At 47.4% G+C, this 23,582-nt stretch overlaps 1 protein-coding gene across 5 annotated transcripts in view; it reads right to left on the bottom strand.

Moving 5' to 3' along the window:
* The window catches only part of kiaa1109 (KIAA1109 ortholog), an 84,121-nt gene that overhangs the window by 5,576 nt on the left and 54,963 nt on the right, over nucleotides 1-23,582 (bottom strand). For 2 of the 5 annotated variants that reach the window (XM_072364759.1, XM_072364760.1), the window contains 32 exons: nucleotides 23,440-23,537; nucleotides 23,174-23,362; nucleotides 22,924-23,092; nucleotides 21,468-21,679; nucleotides 19,421-19,507; nucleotides 18,511-18,709; nucleotides 17,028-17,087; nucleotides 16,701-16,927; nucleotides 14,924-15,100; nucleotides 14,416-14,546; nucleotides 14,208-14,331; nucleotides 13,987-14,099; nucleotides 13,740-13,830; nucleotides 13,454-13,501; nucleotides 11,874-12,142; nucleotides 11,571-11,786; nucleotides 11,301-11,481; nucleotides 11,038-11,227; nucleotides 10,641-10,802; nucleotides 8,616-8,755; nucleotides 8,117-8,312; nucleotides 7,646-7,846; nucleotides 7,309-7,485; nucleotides 7,082-7,219; nucleotides 6,753-6,998; nucleotides 6,508-6,661; nucleotides 5,013-5,170; nucleotides 3,290-3,479; nucleotides 2,988-3,205; nucleotides 1,618-1,869; nucleotides 1,318-1,521; nucleotides 702-896 (listed from right to left, as the gene is read on the bottom strand). In XM_072364759.1, the coding sequence (XP_072220860.1) occupies nucleotides 702-896; nucleotides 1,318-1,521; nucleotides 1,618-1,869; nucleotides 2,988-3,205; nucleotides 3,290-3,479; nucleotides 5,013-5,170; nucleotides 6,508-6,661; nucleotides 6,753-6,998; nucleotides 7,082-7,219; nucleotides 7,309-7,485; nucleotides 7,646-7,846; nucleotides 8,117-8,312; nucleotides 8,616-8,755; nucleotides 10,641-10,802; nucleotides 11,038-11,227; nucleotides 11,301-11,481; nucleotides 11,571-11,786; nucleotides 11,874-12,142; nucleotides 13,454-13,501; nucleotides 13,740-13,830; nucleotides 13,987-14,099; nucleotides 14,208-14,331; nucleotides 14,416-14,546; nucleotides 14,924-15,100; nucleotides 16,701-16,927; nucleotides 17,028-17,087; nucleotides 18,511-18,709; nucleotides 19,421-19,507; nucleotides 21,468-21,679; nucleotides 22,924-23,092; nucleotides 23,174-23,362; nucleotides 23,440-23,537 (5,412 nt within the window). The remainder of the gene's footprint in view (nucleotides 1-701; nucleotides 897-1,317; nucleotides 1,522-1,617; nucleotides 1,870-2,987; nucleotides 3,206-3,289; nucleotides 3,480-5,012; nucleotides 5,171-6,507; nucleotides 6,662-6,752; nucleotides 6,999-7,081; nucleotides 7,220-7,308; nucleotides 7,486-7,645; nucleotides 7,847-8,116; nucleotides 8,313-8,615; nucleotides 8,756-10,640; nucleotides 10,803-11,037; nucleotides 11,228-11,300; nucleotides 11,482-11,570; nucleotides 11,787-11,873; nucleotides 12,143-13,453; nucleotides 13,502-13,739; nucleotides 13,831-13,986; nucleotides 14,100-14,207; nucleotides 14,332-14,415; nucleotides 14,547-14,923; nucleotides 15,101-16,700; nucleotides 16,928-17,027; nucleotides 17,088-18,510; nucleotides 18,710-19,420; nucleotides 19,508-21,467; nucleotides 21,680-22,923; nucleotides 23,093-23,173; nucleotides 23,363-23,439; nucleotides 23,538-23,582) is intronic. The other 3 variants (XM_072364761.1, XM_072364762.1, XM_072364763.1) reach the window with 3 other exon arrangements.

Genomic DNA, 23,582 nt, shown 5'->3' with positions numbered 1-23,582 from the left:
CTCCGGGTCCTGGCCCCGGGTCAAGGTTCCAGGTCAAGGCTCCGGGTCCTGGCCCCGGGTCAAGGCTCCAGGTCAAGGCTCCGGGTCCTGGCCCCGGGTCAAGGTTCCAGGTCAAGGCTCCGGGTCAAGGCTCCGGGTCAAGGTTCCAGGTCAAGGCTCCGGGTCAAGGCCCCGGGTCAAGGCTCCAGGTCAAGGCTCCGGGTCCTGGCCCCGGGTCAAGGTTCCAGGTCAAGGCTCCGGGTCAAGGCTCCGGGTCCTGGCTCCTCCCAGCCATGGTTCCATGGTTAAAAGCTTTTTGGCCTCATTCTTTCACAGAACCACGTCTGGACAGCTTAAGGGAACCGCAGCCTCCCCCCTCGCGGTTCCTTTTTGTTCTCTTGGGGGAGGGTGACCCCCCCAGAAAGGCCACTTTTTGCTCGGGTAAGTCCCACCTTGTGCAGCCCCCTTTGTGGACCAGTTCCACTGCTTTCGCCCTCCATCCTGCCTCCTAAAGGCGTTCGGGTTTCCTGGGTGGTTCCAACCTCTGGACTCATCATGGCTCTGAACTTTGAACTCTTCCACCACTAAACGCCGCTCTTTCACAGTCACGGAAATAAAAGGCATCGACAGCTTTTGTAATCGACTGATTTGAGTCACTGCAGGAATCCGAAACGTTTCGGAGCCACAGAAGAAGAACACAGACTGAGGTCTTTGTGACCTACCCGTTAGCGACGGCTCGTCTGGATCTTGTACGTGACTGGACTTAAAGTCCAGCTGCATTCTGGGAAGTGCAAAGATGGTCTCCGTTTCGTGGTTGTAGCTGGAGGAGCTGCGGAAGCTGCTCAGCAGACTGGAGCTTTTGGCAGCCACTCCGCTCTCCTGGTTGTTGGCCTCCACGTTCCTGAGCAGGTTGAGCTCTGAAACCAGAGATAAAACGGGTTTAAGGTCACGCTCAGCTGGGATAAACGCTTCCTGCCCCCCCCCTCCTCCGGTTTACATCTGAGATAACCGGCAGCTGCTGCAAGACGGAGAAAAAGCAGTCAAACCATTTCTCCATCTGCCTCTTAATGAGGCTAAAACTCATTCTTAGCCTAAATGTTCACTAAATATTTAATATTGGATGCTATTCTCGAGCCCCAGCTGCATTAACCTGAGTGGTTTCCACTGCTTTCACTGAATAAATAACAGTATGAACCGTGTATATCCATCAAAATCTTCATCGTGTTTAAAATTGATGTTTAAATGGGGAGAAGTTCTAAAAACTTGGCATTTTATTCCAAATATGCAGCCCAGACAGGACTGAAAAGCTGTTTTAGTTGAGGTTTATCTCATGGTTACCTTCATTCCTCATGGCAGTGACGTAGTTGAACCACTCTTTGACCGTGGCCACGCCGTGCGGAGGGTTTTCATGCCGCCGCCGGGTGATTTTGGTTATGGTGGCCATCGGGCTTTCCAGGGCGCCGCATGGTTTCGTCACCATGGTGTTGTGTCCGAGGTGGAAGTCCAGCGTCTGCACAATGTAGGTCGACTCGTCTTTGGAGCCTGAGGGGAGCAGGAAGACGAGCCGGCGAATAAAACGGGATTAAACGGGCACAAGGCGGTTGCTTAGCAACAACAAAAACGTCCTTTTTGTCTCACCGTCCTCCCAGATCTTCTGCGCCTCCGTCCAGAAGGTGATGTTGGGCTCCTCCAGGTGGAACAACGCCCACGACTTGGAGCGGAAGTTGGGCCCGTGGAAGCAGGCCAGCGTCGTGTGGTTGCCGTGGAGACTCATGGACCCGCCCAGCTGCACGGCGTCCTCGGGCAGCGGCATCTGGAAGAGGGAGATGTGGCAGCCGGCGATGACCTTCAGCACGCCGGGCCAGTGCCGGTGGTGGGCGGCGTCCATGTCTGCGGGACAGAGGAATAACGGGCTCCGTTTAGGGCGCTTTCTATCGTCTCCTGACCTTTTTTTTTTACTTTTCTGACATGAACACAGACTACAAACAACAGAACAACATGGCCACAAATACAAATATCTGACTACTTGTGTGTTCTACACAGTAAAATACAAAAAAACCACATCTCACTATAGAAATAAGCTGTGAGGATGTGGGAACAAAGTATATAAACATACAGATATATTCACCATCACACAAATACATAAAGAAACGCTCAGTCCAGTTACCACTGACAGCGATGCAGCAAATACAAATGAGCAAAGAAAGAAGAATAATAAAGAAAATAACTTAATTTAGAGAGAAAAGGCTACTTTTTTTCTCTTTTTCTTTTTTAAATGAGAATGAATAGGTTAAATACAAATGAGCAAAGAAAGAAGAATAATAAAGAAAATAACTAAATTTAGAGAGAAAAGGCTACTTTTTTTCTCTTTTTCTTTTTTAAATGAGAATGAATAGGTTAAATACAAATGAGCAAAGAAAGAAGAATAATAAAGAAAATAACTTAATTTAGAGAGAAAAGGCTACTTTTTTTCTCTTTTTCTTTTTAAATGAGAATGAATAGATTAAATACAAATGAGCAAAGAAAGAAGAATAATAAAGAAAATAACTTAATTTAGAGAGAAAAGGCTACTTTTTTTCTCTTTAAATGAGAATGAATAGATTAAAAACAAATTAATGTCCAGCCTTATGATCCAAAAACGTCAGTCAGCCAGTTCCCCTCAATGCCATCTAACATCCCTTTTAGTACAATGGTTGTGAGTCTTTTACCTGCATATCTAAAGAAAAGGGTCCAAATCCTACCAAAATCATCCCTCTTCCATTTGGATCTGCACGTTAGCTATTCCATTGGTAGGAAATCAAATACTTTGTGCCATCCCCTAATTGTAGGTGGAGCCTTATCAATCCTTCTCGTGACCTTTTAATTAATTTTATTTACCCAATGAGAACCTCTGATTACATGCAGCCGCTCAGAAAACTTCCCAAATGAAGCTCATTAGAATTAGAAACGCCTCCTGTGACCTGAGTCACGCCCGCCGGGTCGAACACTGAAACAGGAAGGACGCTTACAAAGCTCCGCAGATCCCTTCTCGGCGTTGATGATGGGCGTTTTGGGGGGCAGGTAGGGGCCGGGGCCCCACGTGGACAGCGCTCGCTTGCTGGTGTCGAACTGCTGCGTGAAAAACTCCTGCAGCTTCATGCCGATCTTGATGAGGTCCGGCGTGGTGGAGCGAGAAATGATCACCTGGAAGATGTCCCACTGCAAGTCGCCGTGGACAAAGATCACACTGGAAGGACACAGGGGGGGGGGGCAGGTTATTACCTGAGAACAACTGACAGAAACTCAGGAGGAAGTGGAACTTGAGGCGCACCTCTTCTCTGATATGCTGGTGTCCACGCTGCACAGGTTCACCTTCCACTCGTCCTGCAGCTTCAGGTCGGCGTTGCTGAACACCCCCATCAGGATGCTGGAGCCCATGTAGTCCACGCGCGCCTCCGTGGAGCCCATCGTGATCTGGATCTTGTGGCTGGGCTGCTGGTTCGGGTGCTCGGAGATGTGGGCTGTAGATAAAGAACATCAGAGACATGAAAATATTCACACATTTTGGAGAAAAATCGGGTGAAAGTCTGAAGAATGGAGCCACGAGAAGAAAATAAGAATCAGAAGAATTTCTGTATCTGACGCCCAGCACACGGAAACAGACATTTATTCCATTTTATAAAGCAAGAAACACAGAAAACAGCTGCAGTGATTTACTGGAATGTGGTCAAACATGAATATAAATCCAGAAACAGAGTTTTTTTTATCAGTTCTGAGCAGCTTTAAAGTGAATATCTGGTCTGAGCTCCTTTATTCTCCAACACAGCCTGAACCCTCTGAGACAAGCTTTCTGTCATTTCTTTAAGGAGTCTTCAGGAATAGTTCTCCAGGCTTCTTGAAGGACATCCCAAAGCTCTTCTTTGGATGTGGGCTGCCTTTTGTTCCGTTCTCTGTCAGATGATCCCACACTGCTTCAATAATGTTGAGGTCCGGGCTCTGGGGAGGATTCATCCCTCCATAAGACCTGTTGCCACTGATTTTCAGTCCACTTCTTGTGTCATTTGGCACAGCTCAGCCTTTTCTCCCTGTTCCCCTTCCTTAAGAACGGCTTCTTGACAGCCACCCTTCCATGGAGACCATTTCTGATGAGGCTTGGGCCAACAGTAGATGGATCAGCTGAAGGTCCAGATGCATCTCTCAGGTCCTGTCAGGTCACAGCTGGATTTTTTCCTCTTTCTTAAGGACATCACTTTCAGATCCTGTTCATCTGCTGGAGATAGTTTTTTAGGCCTGACACTTCTTCTTTTGTCCTCCACTTGTCCAGTTTCCTCAAATGTTTTAAGGACACACTGCACACCATGCTGAGATATGCCAAGTTTTCAGCTAATAGCTCTTTGGGAATCACCTTGTTGCTGCAGAAATCCTATTTTCTGTCTGTCAAACTGTGTTTTCTTTGCTGTTTTTCATAGATGCAGCTAAAGAAATGGGAACAAATGGTGTGTCTTTGTGACAGGCTGCTGGTAACAAAGTGCCTAAAGATCCAGTTTAAAATGGCTTCTTTGCTAAGTTGTCTGTTCTGTGTCGACACAACACTGGTTCATCCCTTGAGTTAGGAGCCTTTTTTTCTGCCTGAATGCTTCAAAGGTCAGAGTTAAGTGGCTGAACAAAGAAAAAACATGTTCATCTGGACTGAAAATGAGTGAAAAAGCAGCCAAAGAAAAACTCTGACAGACCGTCAGAAAGCTGGAGAACTATTGCTCAGGACACTTTAAAAGATTAAAGAAAGTCTGGCTGCTTGGAGGGAAAATCTAAAGAAATGAGGAGTGACTCGTCTGCCCTTTCCTGTAGTTTTAAATGAGCCAGCGAACATGAAGCAGAAACTTCTGAACTCTGAGCAGAGAGTCAGGAAACACAACTCAAATCATATTGTTTATTTCAGACGATGCTAATGTATTCAGATGCTTTAAATAAAGCATCTGTGCACAGAGTGAGTGTGAGAAGTGCAGCCCGAGGACTCAGCGAGTCGCAGAAAAACAGCAGATTTGTTTACTTACAGACCATCTCCAGGGTGTTCACGTCGATGTTGCCGCCCACCACGCCGCCCTTGGAGTCCAGCTTGGAGCGGCCGAGGCCCACAGACATGCTGATCTCTCGGTCGCGGTTGCTGCCCACGGAAAGGCGTCCCTGACTCTTCAGCCCGCTGGTCGTCCAGCTGCAGGGAAACACAACGGTTGTGGTCGTTTATCTGCTTTTCGTGCAGCTGGTTTGTCGACGGTTTTCGGTATGAAAGAGGAAAAAAACGTGAAGTCTTAAATGATTTAATCGTAGCTCAACAGGTTTACTGAGATAAGATGTGTGTGATGGCAAGAAGCTCGAGTATTAAAGGGGAATTCTGGTATTTTTAAATCTTTAAACCTTATTTCTGGCATGAAATACGTTCATCTGCTCACAGAGAACAGTTTGGTGAAAGTCAGCGTCCTTCTGAAGATATTTAGATAACTGGAGATCCATATAACGGAGAGAACGGGGCTTAGAGGATGCAGCCTCTAAATAAGGCATTATCTGTCTTTATTTCACCAATACTTTAAGAAGAATGAATGAATGAACGTGTGCTATAGCTCTGTTAGCTCAGAGCTGCTGTTATGTGGCTACTTGCAGCTATAGGAGAGCTAACGGAGGGATTTCTACACAGGCACTCTACTGGGCCCACTTCATCCACAGCATGACTGCAGCACAGCTCATTCACTCCGGTAAGAACGTCCATCTTACTCAAAGTCGTCGTTCACGTTGTCAAAATCTGATAAATATCCTGCCATGTTGCACAAAACTATCAGCAGCAAACTCTGTGTGAAGTTAGCCGACTGTCACAGAGCACGGAGTGAATAAACTGTGCTGCAGGGGGGCGTGTGGATGAAGTGGTCCCAGTAGAGTGCCTGTGTAGAAATCCCTCCGTTAGCTCTCCTATAGCTGCAAGTAGCCACATAACAGCAGCTATGAGCTAACAGAGCTATAGCACACGTTCATTCATTCATTCTTCTTAAAGTATTGGTGAAATAAAGACAGATAAAGCCTTATTTAGAGGCTGCATCCTCTAAGCCCCGTTCACTCCGTTATATGGATTTCCAGTTATCTAAATATCTTCTGAAGGACGCCGACTTTCACCAAACTGTTCTCGGTGAGCAGATGAATGTATTTCATGCCAGAAATAAGGTTTAAAAACACCGGAGTTCCCCTTTAATTTTAATCTGAGCTGCTTCTGCAGTTGGAGATAAAACACGAGTTCCTGTTCTCACACCTGAGACGTATTTGCACCGATTTGGAAGGTGGAAATGAGCCGGATTGTCTGTATTTTATGGAAATATCCAACAAAAACGAGCCCGTGTGTCAGCGAACATTAACGACATCTTTCATCCGTTTCTTTTTACTACAAAGGTGACATATTGTGTCCTTTTTCCACGATTTGACACAGTTTTCAGTTCAGACTCTCGAATAAAAGCTGCCAGGAGCAGAAAAAGGCTTTCTTCCACAGACACTTTATCTCACACTCACGTGTTGTTGCCCATGACGTTGCTCATGTTCATTTGGACGGTGAGTTGTTTCAGGTTGATGGCGAACACCACCAGCGTCTCCCAGGGAGACCCCTGCGGCCCGGCTGCCTTCCCATTCTTACCGAAGGCAGGAGTGGATGTTTTCGTCACCGAATCTGTGGGAAGATTAGCACAGATGAACGGGGAGAGCTCGTTGCTGCGTTCGTTCTGCTAACACAGAGTGCGCCGAGCTGCGGGACTGTTTACCCCGCCGTGGAGCCGAGGAGTCCGACACGCTGCGGGTGCGGCCCGGGGCCGGAGACTTGAGGTGGCCCAGGCCGCCGGGGGACATGTTGCTCCCAGCTGAGTGCTCGGAAAAGACGCTCGGGGACTGGGGAAGGTGCTGGGCCCCGGTGCTGCGGTCCCACGTCCCCCAGTAGGCTTTGCGGCTGGACTCAGGGGACAGGTGCTGGGTGACGTTTTCGGCCGAGTCGGGGGTGGCGGGACCAGAGGCTGCAGCGAGATAAAGGTTTAGAGACGTGAGGGGCTTGTTCCAGGTCAGAATTGGTTCAGACTCGGGCAAAAAGAGCGGTCACCTGGGAGGATGATGGTCTGGTCGCCCAGGAAGAGGCGTCTGGCGATGCTGCGGCGGTACCAGGCTCTGGGGAAAGCCAGGATCTCGCTCAGGCGCCTCATGTCGTACTTGAAGGAAGCTGAGCCGATGTCACAGACGGCTGAGGAGGAAACATCAAATTCAGCTCCTTTAAAAGGTTTCACAGCGCTCCTCGGGAGCCATTCGTGTGAAAATAACCTCTTTGTGTACCTGAGATGTTGATGAGGGTGGTGTCCATCTTGCCTCCTTTGGCGGGAATGAAACTTTCGATGAAGGTGGGACCTCCGGTGCGCCTCATCCTGGACAAGCTGACCTTCACAAACTCCAGGTTGATGCTCAGAGAGTCTTTTCTTCCCGTCACAGAGGACGGCTCCTCGTCCACCGTACCTTCAGAAAACACGTTTTAACCACCACCGAAGTCCCTAAATTACAACATCGTGCATCAAACTGACCTAAATAAGTAAGTTTTGGTCATTTTTAATAAGATTTCAGACTAACTGCAGCTCAGAAACATCAGTGGAATCACATTAAGTTGCGTTTTTCACACCTAATGGGCCTGGGCCTGGAGGCAAGCCTGTAACTGCTGATTTCTGCTTCCCGGCGCCGTAGGGGTGGAAGACGTAGAGGGAGAAGTCCGACATGCAGGCGGTGAAGCTGAGGCCCGAGGAGTTACTGGGGGGGCCGGTGAGGTCGGACTGGCTGCTGCTGTGGCGGCTCCTGCCCAGAGGGCTCCCCAGCAAAGGAGACGCTGGAGGGGGGGGAGGACGCAAAGAATCAGGAGACATTCAGAAGCCAGTCTCAGCCAGTTCTGTTTATGCATTTAGCAGCCGCTTTTATCCAAAGTGACTTACAGATAGGCAGGTAGGGTAAGGGGGGTCTTGCCTAAGGACCCCTTACTGGAGACAGTACCTTTCATCCAGGGGATTTGAACCCAGATCTCCCACATGAAATACCACTAAACTGGAAAGTTTAGTGGCATTTAGAGGATTTTAGAGCAAAAACAAGGTGCTCTGCTCACCTTTGCTGGGAGGAACTTTCGGGACATGCTGCCCGGGTGGAGTGGAGGAGGGCGGGTGTGAGCCCTCCGTGGCGTGGGATGCTGTCGGGGTCTCCAGCTCTCCACGGTTGGAGGAGAAGACCAGGTCCAAAGAGGGCAGCTTCAGCATGCACTCCACCCTGGACATGGGCAGGCAGCTGAAGCGGATCTGAGAGGGCTGGAGACAGACGGGAACCAGGATGTTAAGTTCTCCTCGACTCCCGTATGAAAGTGGAAACAAGGCGTAAAAATACGGCAAGTTGAACTAATATCAAAGAGAGTTAGAAACAAAGGGGATCGGAAGAAGCGCTGATTTGGGATGAAAAGCAGTGAATATAGAGGAAAACATGGGATTTATTGGAGTAAACTCAACAGAGCGGCTCCAAGGACTGATGACGTTCAGACATGCTGTGTGGGGGAAGTTTCTGGAGTTTAAGGGAGAGTTTACCGGGAACCAAGGGGGGGGGGTGAGTGTCAGTACCTGGACTCTGACGTAGACCACCACGTCCACAGGGAAGGAGGAGTAGGCCGACGTGGACGAGGAAACCAGCGAGGTGGTGGATTCCTCCAGCTGCTCCACCGTGTCGAACTGCCCCATGTCCTCCTCCTGGGTTGCCACGGCTGCTCACATGCACACAAATACATGAGGTTACTGTGCACGTGAGGACAGAAGTGTTCAGAGCACACATCAGAGGTTACTGTGCACGTGAGGACAGAAGTGTTCAGAGCACACATGAGAGGTTACTGTGCACGTGAGGACAGAAGTGTTCAGAGCACACATGAGAGGTTACTGTGCACGTGAGGACAGAAGTGTTCAGAGCACTCATGAGAGGTTACTGTGCACGTGAGGACAGAAGTGTTCAGAGCACACAGATACATGAGAGGTTACTGTGCACGTGAGGACAGAAGTGTTCAGAGCACACATGAGAGGTTACTGTGCACGTGAGGACAGAAGTGTTCAGAGCACTCATGAGAGGTTACTGTGCACGTGAGGACAGAAGTGTTCAGAGCACACATGAGAGGTTACTGTGCACGTGAGGACAGAAGTGTTCAGAGCACACAGATACATGAGAGGTTACTGTGCACGTGAGGACAGAAGTGTTCAGAGCACACATGAGAGGTTACTGTGCACGTGAGGACAGAAGTGTTCAGAGCACTCATGAGAGTTTACTGTGCACGTGAGGACAGAAGTGTTCAGAGCACTCAGATACATGAGAGGTTACTGTGCACGTGAGGACAGAAGTGTTCAGAGCACACATGAGAGGTTACTGTGCACGTGAGGACAGAAGCGTTCAGAGCACACATGAGAGGTTACTGTGCACGTGAGGACAGAAGTGTTCAGAGCACACATGAGAGGTTACTGTGCACGTGAGGACAGAAGTGTTCAGAGCACACATGAGAGGTTACTGTGCACGTGAGGACAGAAGTGTTCAGAGCACACACGAGAGGTTACTGTGCACGTGAGGACAGAAGTGTTCAGAGCACTTAAATACATGAGAGGTTACTGTGCACGTGAGGACAGAAGTGCACGTGAGGACAGAAGTGTTCAGAGCACACATGAGAGTTTACTGTGCACGTGAGGACAGAAGTGTTCAGAGCACACATGAGAGTTTACTGTGCACGTGAGGACAGAAGTGTTCAGAGCACTTAAATACATGAGAGGTTACTGTGCACGTGAGGACAGAAGTGCACGTGAGGACAGAAGTGTTCAGAGCACACAAATACATGAGAGGTTACTGTGCACGTGAGGACAGAAGTGTTCAGAGCACACATGAGAGGTTACTGTGCACGTGAGGACAGAAGTGTTCAGAGCACACAAATACATGAGAGGTTACTGTGCACGTGAGGACAGAAGTGTTCAGAGCACACATCAGAGGTTACTGTGCACGTGAGGACAGAAGTGTTCAGAGCACTTAAATACATGAGAGGTTACTGTGCACGTGAGGACAGAAGTGTTCAGAGCACACATCAGAGGTTACTGTGCACGTGAGGACAGAAGTGTTCAGAGCACTTAAATACATGAGAGGTTACTGTGCACGTGAGGACAGAAGTGTTCAGAGCACTTAAATACATCAGAGGTTACTGTGCACGTGAGGACAGAAGTGTTCAGAGCACTTAAATACATGAGAGGTTACTGTGCACGTGAGGACAGAAGTGTTCAGAGCACTTAAATACATGAGAGGTTACTGTGCACGTGAGGACAGAAGTGCACGTGAGGACAGAAGTGTTCAGAGCACTTAAATACATGAGAGGTTACTGTGCACGTGAGGACAGAAGTGTTCAGAGCACACATGAGAGTTTACTGTGCACGTGAGGACAGAAGTGTTCAGAGCACACATGAGAGGTTACTGTGCACGTGAGGACAGAAGTGTTCAGAGCACACATGAGAGGTTACTGTGCACGTGAGGACAGAAGTGTTCAGAGCACACATGAGAGTTTACTGTGCACGTGAGGACAGAAGTGCACGTGAGGACAGAAGTGCACACAGACACATCAGAAGACTCACCAGCGTAGTTCCTGTCCACAGGAGTAATGGGAATCGTCTCCAGTGCTTTTTCCAGGAAGTCCAGCAGACAGGGGCTGATGACCATCTCCTCTGGCAGAGTCTGAAGGGCCACCCAGGCGTACAGCTTCGCCGTCTTCACCCCCCCACTGCTCTTACCCTTAGCTGCAAAAATACAGGAGAGTTAGTCACCTGTCCACAGACTTCCTTTCTCAACCTTAAACAAACAGAGTGGGTTCGGGTTAAACGAGGCCGTTTGGTCCTCTAGCTTCATGCCTTTAAATAAGGGAGGGGGCCGCATGCATTTGATTCGGTGGCTCCACACCAGATCGCAGGGCTCTGGTGTCGGTGATTACAGATGATGCGAGAGCATGCAGTTAAAATAAGGGATGCTCAGTACCTGATGGAATAGGTGGGGGCGGGGGAGGTAGGAGCGAGTTAGTCTTGCTTTGGACAGCATTGGGAGGATTTGTAGGGCCGCTATCTTTCATACCATACAGCTTGGACTCTTTGGAGAGGGTGCGGGGGAGGGAGGATCCACGCGAGGCGTTGGGCGACTCAGTCTTCAGGGTCTTGGAGTTGTAGTGCAACTGCGGGGAAAGTTAAAGAGTGAATGAGCTGAAGCACACAGACTGCAGCCTGGAGGCGGAGGGAGAAGCTGACCTTAACGTCTACTCCTGGAATGTAGAAGACTGTGGTCTCCATGTCGTTGGATTTGGTCTGCAAAGAGGAGGGGCATTTCTTCCCAGCGAGGAGGTGCGTGGTGGAGGTGTAGGTGGGCTGCAGCTTCTTCTTCTTGGGGGGAGACTCCTGGTCCAGACTCTTCAGGCTGCGCTCACAGCTCCTGCATGACCCACACGGACAGAAACACGTTAGTGCAGAAAACCCTGCAGGAAAAGGGTTAAAACGGCGAGGAATGAGCCCTTCGTGCACCTCCTGAAGGACACGTCCTCGTGCTCGGGCTGCTGCGTGGTCGGGTGAAGGACACACTTCCCGCTGTCGATCTCCACACGGACATCGAGCTCGAAGTCGATGTTCCTCTCGGTCGCCGGGCCACTGAAGCCGCGGCTGGCCGCCGTGCTCGGCCAGCGCTCGCTGAACAGCTGACTCACGGCAGAGAAGCCGGAGGGCTTCTTGTGAGGCGTCTGGCTGGGAAGCCAAAAACAAAGAGGGCGGTTTTTGGAAAAAGAAGAACATTTCGGAGCTTTGATCCAACATGCAGCAAACGCAACTCACACAGGCCTGCGGTAGCTCGGCGCTCGCTCCCGCTCGAACTCGTCTTCCTTCTCGGAGTCCTCGGAGGAGGAGGAGGACAGCTCGTCACGCCTCATGTCATCGTGCTGGAAGGGAATTGTGGGTGAGAAGACAGCAGGGGTGGCGGGGGCACTGAGCACTGACTGCTGGCCCTCCACAGCAGATGGAGAATGAAGGTGAAGGTGATGATGAAGATGGGATGGTTCGTCGATGGTGACCGACAACAGATCCACCTCAGTCTCCTCCGGAAACTTCACAGAAGGACAGAGAGTCAAACTCACACAGTTTGGAGCTCAAAATAAAGAAGGCGTGAACCCCAGACAACGAATCCGAACTCTGGAGGAGGCAGTGCTCATCATTCAGGCTTCACTTTAACACAAATCTCTCAGCTGAGTTTAGATCGGGCGCCACATCGGGCACATCCGAGCACCACAGCCTGCAGGAGTTCAGAGTGTGGGGGCGAGGAAAGGAGGAAGACGGGACACCCCAACAAGAGGAAAAAGCGAAGCAAACTGTCAAGAAGGTGACCCTGAAACGCCCACAAAAGGCCACAAATATGCAAGACCTCCACCTTTAGCAACAGCCGGAGAAAAGGACCCGAGACCAGTCTCAGTGGTCAGAGCGACATCGTTTTACTTTAACCGGTGACCTCTGTTAACCAGCGACTACTGGAGGCGAAAACCACTGCCGGAGGATTCACCGACGACCAGAAAACCGAGTAAGACCTCAAAGGTTCCAGTTAAATCTGTAAAACTTTCGTGAATTTTGATCTAAAAACCATTCGGGAGGAGAAGCTGCGGGTTGCGTAGCAACAAGAAGTCGCAGCGTAATCTCCCCGAGCGGCGGCGGCGTTCACGCCGCAGAGTGTGCACGGACTGAACAAAAGGAGTTTTTTTTTTACAGTTTTAGATGTTTTAAAGGTGCCTCCAGGTGGATTTCTGTCACAGGAACAAGTCCCATCGTCAAAGTCCTGAAAGGAAAGCAAATTAGGCTTCGAAATAAAAAGAAACGTCTGAAAGTTTCATTGATTAAACACAACCCTCGCTTTCAAACTGTTTCAGTATGATGAAAGAGTGATGCTTTAACAGGTAAAACATCAAATAAGGCACAGAGGTGAGGTCAGACCCTTTTAAACCAAAATTTGTGCGAAAATTATGAGTTTTTGTGCTCAACGGGTGCGAGAAACTTCCTACTTTTGTGTCAGACAACAGCAGACAGACAGTTTGTGAGGCCACACATGCAGAGATGTTAGAAGCCTGTCGACACGTTAAGGTTAAAGAGCAGCTTCAAGACAGGATGAGAGTCTTTAATCAGACTTTAAAGCCTGTAAATGTGCTGATGTCATCTGAAAACACAAGGTTAAATGCTTTAAACCCGGGGCACAAAGAGCAGGATTCTGGTGCGTTATTGTGCAAATTAAATCTCATCATCCTGTTTTGATTTGCATATTAGAAATCCGACCCAAACCCAGCAGGTGATCACAGAGGATAGAAACAGAGGAGTTCTGCAGGAGTCGATTAGCAATTTTAATTGGTTAATTCAAATTTTCTTGAACCATATACCTTGAACACCTCTCCTGGACTGACGGGTGCAAACGCAGGGTCCAAAGCCTGATTATTGATTTTCAATTGAACAAAAAAGGGTTATTAAAGAAGTAAAAACTCTCCTTCCTGTGAAAATTATGACATAAATAACACCCGAGTGCTGGGATCAATTACACTGTCGAACACAGGGATGGAAAATGAGATGGTGATGATCCACATAAACCTGCTCAAACACATCTAGAGACTATAAAACAGTGGAGTGCGCCACGTTAAAGCGCCTCGGCGGGCCGGAGGTCAGGTTTACCGAGTCCTGGATGTTGAAGGTGACCCGGGGTCCAGGAGAGGAAGCGTCCACACGGATGTCTGGAAAATCGTCCACATCTCCGATCCTGGAACTGAAGGCAAAGTGTCAGAGCAGAGCAGCTCAAATCGGATCTGATCCCACTTATCTTTGTCCCTTTTTGGCAGAAGGTTAATGGGAACAAGCCCATGTTTGCTCGGGACACGGAGCTCCGTTAATCTCTATGATAGTAGAAACCGGAGCTGCTTACTTTTGTCGGTCCATCCTCTTCAGAGGCGGTCGACCCGCTGCGGCGGATATGCTTTTGGAGCGGTTGTAGCTCGGCTTGTAGCCAAGACCCCACTTATCCTTCAGCGAGGCCGCCTGGGTCGGGACGAGCAGTGCGAAACGGGTCAGTAACAGCGGAAATTCAGCCAATATTCTGGCATAAAGGATCTTCTGCTGAAGGAAAGGAAGGAAACGAGCGCTCACCCTCATGCTGGAGCGCCGCAGCTTCTTCCTGACGTCTCTCCTGATGTCGTTGACGGCCACCGACTCCAGCTGCTGGTAGCGCTGGATCTCCTGGTTGATGGTGCCCTCGCTGGCCCCCAGCTTCCTGGAATCGAGAAAAGAGGAAGTAGATGGTCACAAAAGGAGAAGTGTCCTCGTAAGGAACTGCGCGGGCAGGCAGGAGTCCTACTTGAGGTCATCGATGACTTTGGCCTGTTCGTTCAGCTCTCGGATGTCCACCACCCGCTTGGTGAACTTCCTCCCACGAGCGTCAACCACCTGGTTCCCCAGAACCATCTGCCTGCGGGGGTCGATGGTCTCCTGCCAAATCACAGAGACACGAACAACCGATCAGGCCAAAGTTCTCATCCCAGATCTGTACGATTAAAGGAGAATTACTTCGATTCATTTGATTGAATAAGAGACCAGGGACCAAAACGGGACACCACCACCCCCACCACCACCTCAGAGTCAAAAAGGGGGAAGATTTAACAGTAATTTCGTTAATTCACCCATTTGTGTGATTTAATGAAGGCAGATGCAAAGCAACACTATTCTGCATCGTCAGGCTTTTTAATCACAGCACAAACTAGCGTTGCTTGGCATTCAGGGTCCACAACCTTCATCCGACAGCTGGAGACTCGACACTGCAAGTGATTGTGTGAGTCCAGAGAAAAGTCAACCCTGTGGGTACATACACAGCACCAGGAGAGGGGTCTTTGGGCCTTGGCTCTGCCCCCTTGGAGGCAAGGCGAGTCATAGTTTAAGCAGTCGGCAGGGACAGATACACTCTGAGGTCTGGGGCTGAGGCCCAGGATGTGGTTAACCAGACGCTTCTTTAAGGTCAGCCGAGGGCTGAACTGGCTCTCTGGACTCTGCAAACAACGGCAGAGACAGACGGATGGAGAGGCGGATTCAGACTTCACCTCCTGAAGACTCCTTTAAGCTAAACCAGGTTAGATTTGGACAGAAAATAGCAAAAAAAATACACATATATGCTTCCCAGCTGATGAGAAAACAAACGCCAGGCTTGGGTTTGACTGTTAACTCCTAAGATTCCTCTGAAAAGACTCGGAGCTGTGATCTCAACCCAGACAGGATGAGACAACCAGCGGAGATTCGCGACTCCCCCACATTAATTCAGCCACTTTGCAGGTTTAATTACCATCTGTTTTTCCATCCGATCGCAAAGCCAATGTGGAAGAAACCTTCTGAAATAATGAAGGAATCGTTTCCAACTGGATGCGTCGGGTTTATTCTTCCATGCCGGTGACTTTTTGGTGGTTGTGCTCCAAAAAAAGGACATTTTTCTGAAGGGTTCGACTCTGTTTTCACTACATCTGCTGCCTCTGGGATGGATTTACTGTCTTTACGCTGATGACATCCACGTTTACCTGGATGTCTCCGTCCCTCTGCAGCTTCTGTTTAGCTCTCTATAAGACGTCAAAGTCTGGGAGACTGAAATTAACCGATACTCTTGGCCCTCTTGCTTCTCACGGTTTTTAGATAGTTTGAATAAATTAGAGAAACAGTCGAGTCAAAGCATTAAACCCACCTCCCTTTGGTATCTATCCATCTATCTATATATGTATCCATCCATTCATTGTTTGTGTTAATTTTAAGATTCTTTTCCTTACTTTAAAATTCTTAAATGATGTTTAATAAAGCGGCTCCACTTTTTTTAAACCTTGGCTTTTAAGTTTGAGGTAGTTATATCTTTTATGTTGTGGCGTCTCTTTGTTTTAGCTCCTTTTGAGTCAATTTCATCGTCTTTTCATCTATTTATCTGTTTTTTTTCTTCTTGTAAAGCACTTAAATCTCAGTGCTTTTAAACGTGCCACAGAAATAAAAAGAAAAAGAAAGATTTTTCATGCTTGATATCTTTGTGCTAAGCTAAGCTAAGCTAAGCTAAGCTAATCAGACAGATGTGAGAGGGTGATCCTTTGAGTCAATTTCATCGTCTTTTCATCTATTTATTTGTTTTCTTTTCTTCTTGTAAAGCACGTAAACCTCAGTGCTTTTAAACGCATTGACAAGATTTTTCATGCTTGATGTCTTTGCTAAGCTAAGCTAAGCTAAGCTAATCAGACAGATGTGAGAGGGTGATCCTTTTGAGTCAATTTCATCGTCTTTTCATCTATTTATTTGTCTTTTTTCTTCTTGTAAAGCACTTAAACCTCAGTGCTTTTAAACGCACTGACAAGATTTTTCATGCTTGATGTCTTTGCTAAGCTAAGCTAAGCTAAGCTAAGCTAAGCTAAGCTAAGCTAAGCTAATCAGACAGATGTGAGAGGGTGATACTGTCATAAAAACAGCTGCTTCTGAAGAAATATCTCCAACTGGAGCCGTAAAGGATTCGACCAAACGGAAAGTTTCCTAAAACATCATCACATCCAATCTGAGAGGTGAGTTTAAATAACTAAAAACAACAATAACAGCTGGAGCTGTGTGCGAGTGATCTGGGTGATGTCTGACCATGTGGACGGTGGGCGACATGGTGTCGCCCTCGTCCTCGTCCGACAGGTCCGCCATGTTCACAGAGTTCAGGTCGGTGATGTCGTCCACGTCCTCCTCGCCCGTCAGCGACGTCAGCGTGTTGCCCAGAGAGTTGAGGCGCTTCCCGATGTTGGGGTCCATGTGTACGTCAATGCCGCACATCTTCCAAAGCACGTTGAGAGTCCAGGTACCGGCGCTGCTGCTCTCTGCTTCCACGAGGAGGGAAGAAACAGAAGAATCGGGGGTAATTAAAGTTTGAGACAGCGCTCCGGGGTGTGATTGGTGCTTAAAGACTAAAGAGCTTGCCTGCAGAAGGTTGCCCCGTGGTCCTGGAACACACCTCATACGTGCCGTCAGGGACGACGCCTGAACAGAGAACAGCAGCCCGTCAATAATTCAGCGCTCATGAGCAGGTAAAACGCAAGCAGGAACCAGCGGTTGTCATAAAGCTACTTTAGAAAGAACAGAAGTGCAGCTGAGGCCCAATCAGAGCAGACTTTGTTTGTAGCCAATCAGCATGAGCCTCACTGAGGAATAGGTTAGGAAACACACATTTTGAGCTCTTTACCTGTAAGATGAGCCCAGTCAGCTGGTCAGGCCACAAACATGTCTTAGAGACATAAATACCTGGATTATTCTGAACTTTCTGCCTCTAAAGTCACATAAAAAAACAAAATTGTTGTCTTTGGACCATTTTCTAGTTACTTTACATGGTATTTCTTTGGCTTCTAGTCCTACAGTGAGGAACCTTGGAGTTATTTCTGACCAGGATCTGTCCTCTGACTCACATATAAAACTGGTTTCTGCCTTCTTTCACCTTCATAATATTGTTAAAATCAGGACCATCCTGCCTCAGACTAATGCAGAAACACTGCTCCATGCATTTGTTACTCGTGTAATTCTTTATTTTTGGGCCGTCCCACAGACTCTCTGAAAAGCCTCCAGCTGATCCAAAACCCTGCAGCCAGAGTTCTGATGAGATCTAACAGCAGAGATCATGTTTCTCCAGCTTTAGCTTCTCTTCATTGGCTCCCTGTTAGATTCAGAACAGAATTTAAGCTTCTTCTCCTCACATATAAAGCTCTTAATGACCGAGCTCCATCACATCTTAAAGATCTCACAGTTGGATATTTCCCCAACAGAGCACTTTGCTCTCAGGCTGCAGGTTTCCTTGTGGTTCCCAGAGTTTCTAAAAGCAGAATGGGAGGCAGAGCCTTCAGTTATCAGGCCCCTAAAAGCAGAATGGGAGGCAGAGCCTTCAGTTATCAGGCCCCTAAAAGCAGAATGGGAGGCAGAGCCTTCAGTTATCAGGCCCCTAAAAGCAGAATGGGAGGCAGAGCCTTCAGTTATCAGGCCCCTAAAAGCAGAATGGGAGGCAGAGCCTTCAGTTATCAGGCCCCTAAAAGCAGAATGGGAGGCAGAGCCTTCAGTTATCAGGCCCCTCTCTGTGGAACCAGCTGCCAGTTTGGCTTCAGGAAGCAGACACCCTCTCTACCTTTAAGATTAAAACTTTCCTTTCTAATAAAGCCAAATAAAAAGCGTAAATGAGGACCACTTTAAACCATTGATGACAGCTACTTTGCTCTCAGGCTGCAGGTTTCCTTGTGGTTTCTAAAAGCAGAATGGGAGGCAGAGCCTTCAGTTATCAGGCCCCTCTCTGTGGAACCAGGATCTGTATGAACTGGACCATTTGATCTGATCTGATTCGACTAAAATCTGCTGTTTCCTTCCAAGTGAAGTGAGGTCATCAGTCACATGACAGCCGGCTGTGTGAAAATGTGTCGCTCACAGGCATTCATGACCAGGTCTCCACGGATTTCGGGTTTCCAGTCGTCCCAGGAAGTCTCGAAGCCCTCTGCGAAGCGGATGCAGAAGTTCTTGAAGTGCCCTTTGCTCACCAGGGACTCGGACGAGCAGGCGGTGATCAGCGTGCTCTCAATGGTCAGAACCAGAGCCGACCCGGTGTCGAAATCTATGCTGTGATTGGCCTGGAGGGAGGAAACAGAGACGGGTCACTCAGAGCTCGAGGGAGGAGGAGATCAGGGGAAAGATCCCACTTCCAAACGCTCAGAAAAGGCAGCCGGCTGGTGACGTTTCACTCTTTTCTGCTGCTACTTCGTCAATGAAATGTCAAGAAAACTGTTTTTTAAAAGCCGATTCCAAATGAAAATCAAATTAAAGGTAAATTACGGATCCGAGTGAAACGTTACCAACCTTTTCAGCTAGTTAGAGTCAGTTTAATTACAGAATTACATGTAAAAACACCCATATCACATCAATTTGTGGTCCTAAAATAGCAATCTGATGATCATCTCATCACCACAGGGGAGGCACTGACATGCCGACCTCCTCATAATCCAATTAACTACTTTGATTGGCTTGGATGAATATCAGATTGGATTTTAAGAGGATCAATTATCGCAGGAATTCAGATCACTTCCCGACGTCCCACTCTGCAGCACCTTTGATCTAAAGCAACATCTAAAAACATCCACACATTAAATCATTCGTGAGAAGTAGCGGAGCACAACGACTGGCATAACCTTCCTTTTAGTGGTTGTTATGCCAGCTTTGTGGAGGAAACATCTACAGTTAGAGAGTGTTAAAACTAAAATAAAAAGCACTTCAGTGCCTTCGTGACAGTGAGTCGCTGTCCCACAACAAGCCATCACAGGAGATGCAATAAACTGGACGGTTACTTTTCGTGCATTTTTTTGCTGGCCCGCTGACGTGTCGGCGCCGGCCTCAGAGGCGACGCCCTCCTGCCCAGCGGGAGCTTGTCCTTTCTATGGAAATAAGTGTGAAATAACAGCTGTATTTCCTCCAGATGTGGACACACTTTTCAGTACAACAACAGCTGATGATGAGCTTGGAGTTTCCTGTGACATGTCCCCCCCCCCCCCTTTGCTTTCAGAGTACTTCAGCTTTAAGGCGGTCGTAAAGCGCCGTCCAGGCTCTTTTAAGGCGGTATTTCTCACGTTTTGGGAGTTACGACAAAATCAAGCATGTTTAATGTCACCGTAAGTCTCGTTTTGTGCAGATTGACTGTAAACGGGAAGCTGCGGCTGAGTGTAACCATGGCGACGAGGCTAAAAACGTACGGTTTGGCTGGACCGAACAAAAGGAGGAGAAACTAACTGCTTTAAGGAAACATCTCCTTTGTGCCACGACCATCTTTACTGTAAAACCTGACTTATTTTACCTTTTATTACCTTTATTTTAGCTGCTTTTATTCATTTTTCTGCACCAATCACCAAAATGTGAAAATCTGCTCGATTCTGATCAGAACGGAGGAAATTTGACTTGTTTTTTATCACCTTATGTGACATCATCATCGTCGTATGTAATTAACACGACAGTCTTCACTTTCTACATCATCAGGCGGGTTAAATACACAGAGCCGACATATGTCATTATCTGTGTGTGGCATGATGGGAAATAATCTGTTGTTTGAGGAAGGAGAAGCTTCTCATCACATCTTTGAGGGTTAAATAACTTAATACCAGCTGAAACATGTGAATTATTGTGGTAATTTTCCTCTCTGGGTCATTAAATCTGTATTTCCTTTGGTTTTCTCACAGTTTTACAGTTTATGGGAGGCATTCATGAGCAAGATCACCAACTTTTAAAGTAAAATATACACTGATTTGCTGCACTTTGGTCCAAAACCAAAGAAAAGAAAAGTCCAGTCTGTTATTTATTTAATCTATGCAGACTTAAATATCAGTGCTTTTAAACGTGCCACAGAAATAAAACCGACACCGATTTTTCATGCTTGAAGTCTTTGCTAAGCTAAGCTAAGCTAAGCTAAGCTAAGCTAAGCTAAGCTAAGCTAAGCTAAGCTAAGCTAAGCTAAGCTAATCAGACAAAAAAAACAAAACAACAGCTGCTTCTGAAGAAAAATCTCTAACTGGAGCCGTAAAGGATTCGATCAAAGAAAAGAAAAGTCCAGTCTGTTATTTATTTAATCTATGCCGACTTAAATCTCAGTGCTTTTAAACGTGCCACAGAAATAAAACCGACACTGCCAAGAAGTCTTTGCTATGCTAAGCTAAGCTAAGCTAAGCTAAGCTAAGCTAATCAGACAAAAAAAACAAAACAACAGCTGCTTCTGAAGAAAAATCTCTAACTGGAGCCGTAAAGGATGCGATCAAAGAAAAGAAAAGTCCAGTCTGTTATTTATTTAATCTATGCCGACTTGGTTCATTTAAATATTCATTTTATTTGAATAAAGGAGGAGCGAGCAGCAGAGGAAAGTGGTAGAAGTAGAATAAAAACTTCCTATCAAGTGAGAACAGAGAAAGAATGGAGTGGTGGATGCTTAAGGAAGGGATTTATATTTCATCCAGATCACTGGCAGCTCTCCTGCTGGTGAAATTAAAGCTGAAAATCAAAACAAAACCAGAGAAAGTGCAGCAGAGACTAATCTCTACGAGCTCCAGATGTAGACGACTGCTTTAACGGCTGAAAAATCTGCATTTAAATCAAATGTGGCAATAAAATGAATGAATAAATGGGCAAAAGAAGGCAGCAATGACGTCTGCGTGGTTGATTTTATCCAAGTAAAACGCACCGCGTGTTCATTTCACTTCTGTAAACGAATCCTAGCAACATTCGAGACGATTTGCTTTCAGGTTTTCACAAGATTTAATGTCTAAACTCCACAAACTGACCTTGATCTGAATGATCAAGGCGCCTTTCTGCTGGGAAAGACGCTGAAGCTCCAAAGCACAGTCGGCAGCTTACCTGTGAGGTGTTGGTAATTGGGAGGCAGATACCCAGGTCATTGACGGTCAGCTGCAGGAACAGGGTGCTGAAAGCCTGGGCTGAGGTCTGCTGAATGCCCGGCAGCTTGTCCACCACCTCTTTGGTCGCCATGTGGATGTCCCTGTTGAGGGCCATGCGCTGCTCGTTCCAGTTGTCGTACGCAGCCTTGTAATTCAACCAGAAGAGGACGGCTGGGATGTGGGAGGAAAGAACGCAGATTTAGATCCCGAACGTCAACCAAACGGGTCACATTTGGTGCCGAGTTAGAATCCCACGCAAGGTTCTTCCTCTATGAAAACAAACGAGCTTTTAGGTTAAGAGGAAACTCCCATTTTCTTTAAAGAGGACAAAATACTCGAGCTGAGGAGAGTTTTATGGAAAATGTTGAACTAAAGGACAGATTACATGGGTCTCATCACCCTTCACTCGCTGGCTTCCTGTTGGCTTTAGAACTGATTCTAAGAATTTACTGATCACTTTTAAAGCTTGTTTGGGTCCATATGAGCCACCCAGCAGCCTCAGATGCTTCCTGGAAGCTCTTTGGAACAACCAGCCTGAGGAAATAAGGCTTTCAGACCCGTTTTTTCACATGACTGTGTCCTTTTATTCATTAACCTTTGGTTGTTCCTCATATTTTTTAAGTTTTATTCCCATTAATGTTGCAGTATCTAACAAAATATCTCACAAACAGAGAATTCTTTGGACAATCAATGATCCAAAAGCTGCAAAACTAATTCTGGTGTTCCTCAGGGTTCAATTTGAGGCCCGGCACTTTTTAATCTTTATATGCGACACAAAGGAAACTTTTTACCGCTCAATCAAGACAAAACACAAGTTCTAGTTCTGATTAGAGTAATAAAAGTCGTCTCTGACCCGGATCTTAGTGCATCAGAATACCACAAACTGTTGCCCCCCCCACAGCTCTACTACACGGGTGCTGACCCAGTCCAGAAATGGATTGAACAGCGGTTTTAAAGTCTCTGCACCGGCGTCCTGTCAGCTTCAGAATAGATTTTAAGATTCTTTTAGTGGTTTTTCAGGCTCTTAACTTAGATTCGACCCATTTTACCAGAACCGCTTCATGTCACGAGCTGATAGAAACCTCAGGTCTTCGGGTTTTTTAATGGTCCCTAAAGTCAGAACTTTCTGTTTCTGTGGTCCTTCCTGAAGACCCGAGGACAGCAGAGAATGTTAAAGCCAAACTAAAGAACCATTTACCCTCTTTTATTATTCGTATTTGTTTTGTTTTTTCCGTCTTTTTGGTGCATTTCGTTGTTCTTTAAAGCACTTTGAGCTGAATAAATAAACTTTTATTCCCTGTCGTTTGTTTCTTTGATCCTTAACTTATAATTGCTCGTCTCACCTGGTCAGTCGAAGCACTTTGTGAATAATAAAGTTATTCTAATAATATCTGAGATGCAGAAGAAAAGTGAACCTCTGTCAAACGCCACCGGTTGAGCGAAAACAATCGGCCTGTTGAGCGTGATGAGCACAGCCTCCTTGTCCGAGGAGCCGCTGATTTCTTCCTGCAACGCGTTCCGGAGACCGATCCGAGTTCGGAAATACGCCACCTGGTGGAAGTCAGAGCCGGCCTCTTCGTACACCTGAGAATGAAGAAGAAATGAGGATTTGGGGTCTTTATCTAGCTGAAGACATGCAGCCTGGCACAGCGGGAAAACCTCCACCTGGTGCTTGACGATCTGTCCGAGGGCCAAGTTCAGGTCAACTTGGCATTTGCCGAAAAGCTTGAGGTAGCTGCTGCTGCCGCCGGGCTGAGCCTTGCACTGGATCCTGTTGGAGAGCTCCAGCTCTATCAGGCCCGTCTCAAAGCGCACGGCTCGCATGGACGGGGTGGTGGCCGTCATCTGGATCCCCTGTCAGCACACAGAAGTCAGCGTCAGCTTTATTCACCCAAAACACCACCAGGGGGAACCATCATTTTTTGAGCTACCTTGAACATGAGGCTGAGGGAATAAAGCAGGATTTTTGGCTTGTCTGCATCTGTCGAGGTGTCGTGTTCGTTCCACAGCGGGATGGGCTGCTCTCCTCCTGCAGCAACGCAAAGAGAGCCTCACAGTTCACTTCACACGGGAT

Source organism: Leuresthes tenuis, unplaced genomic scaffold (genome assembly GCF_036924035.1).
Source record: "Leuresthes tenuis unplaced genomic scaffold, fLeuTen1.0.hap1 SCAF_15, whole genome shotgun sequence".
NCBI classification, from domain to species: domain Eukaryota; kingdom Metazoa; phylum Chordata; class Actinopteri; order Atheriniformes; family Atherinopsidae; genus Leuresthes; species Leuresthes tenuis.
Note: the sequence above shows the minus strand (reverse complement) of the source record. Positions and strands in the feature narration are given on the sequence as shown.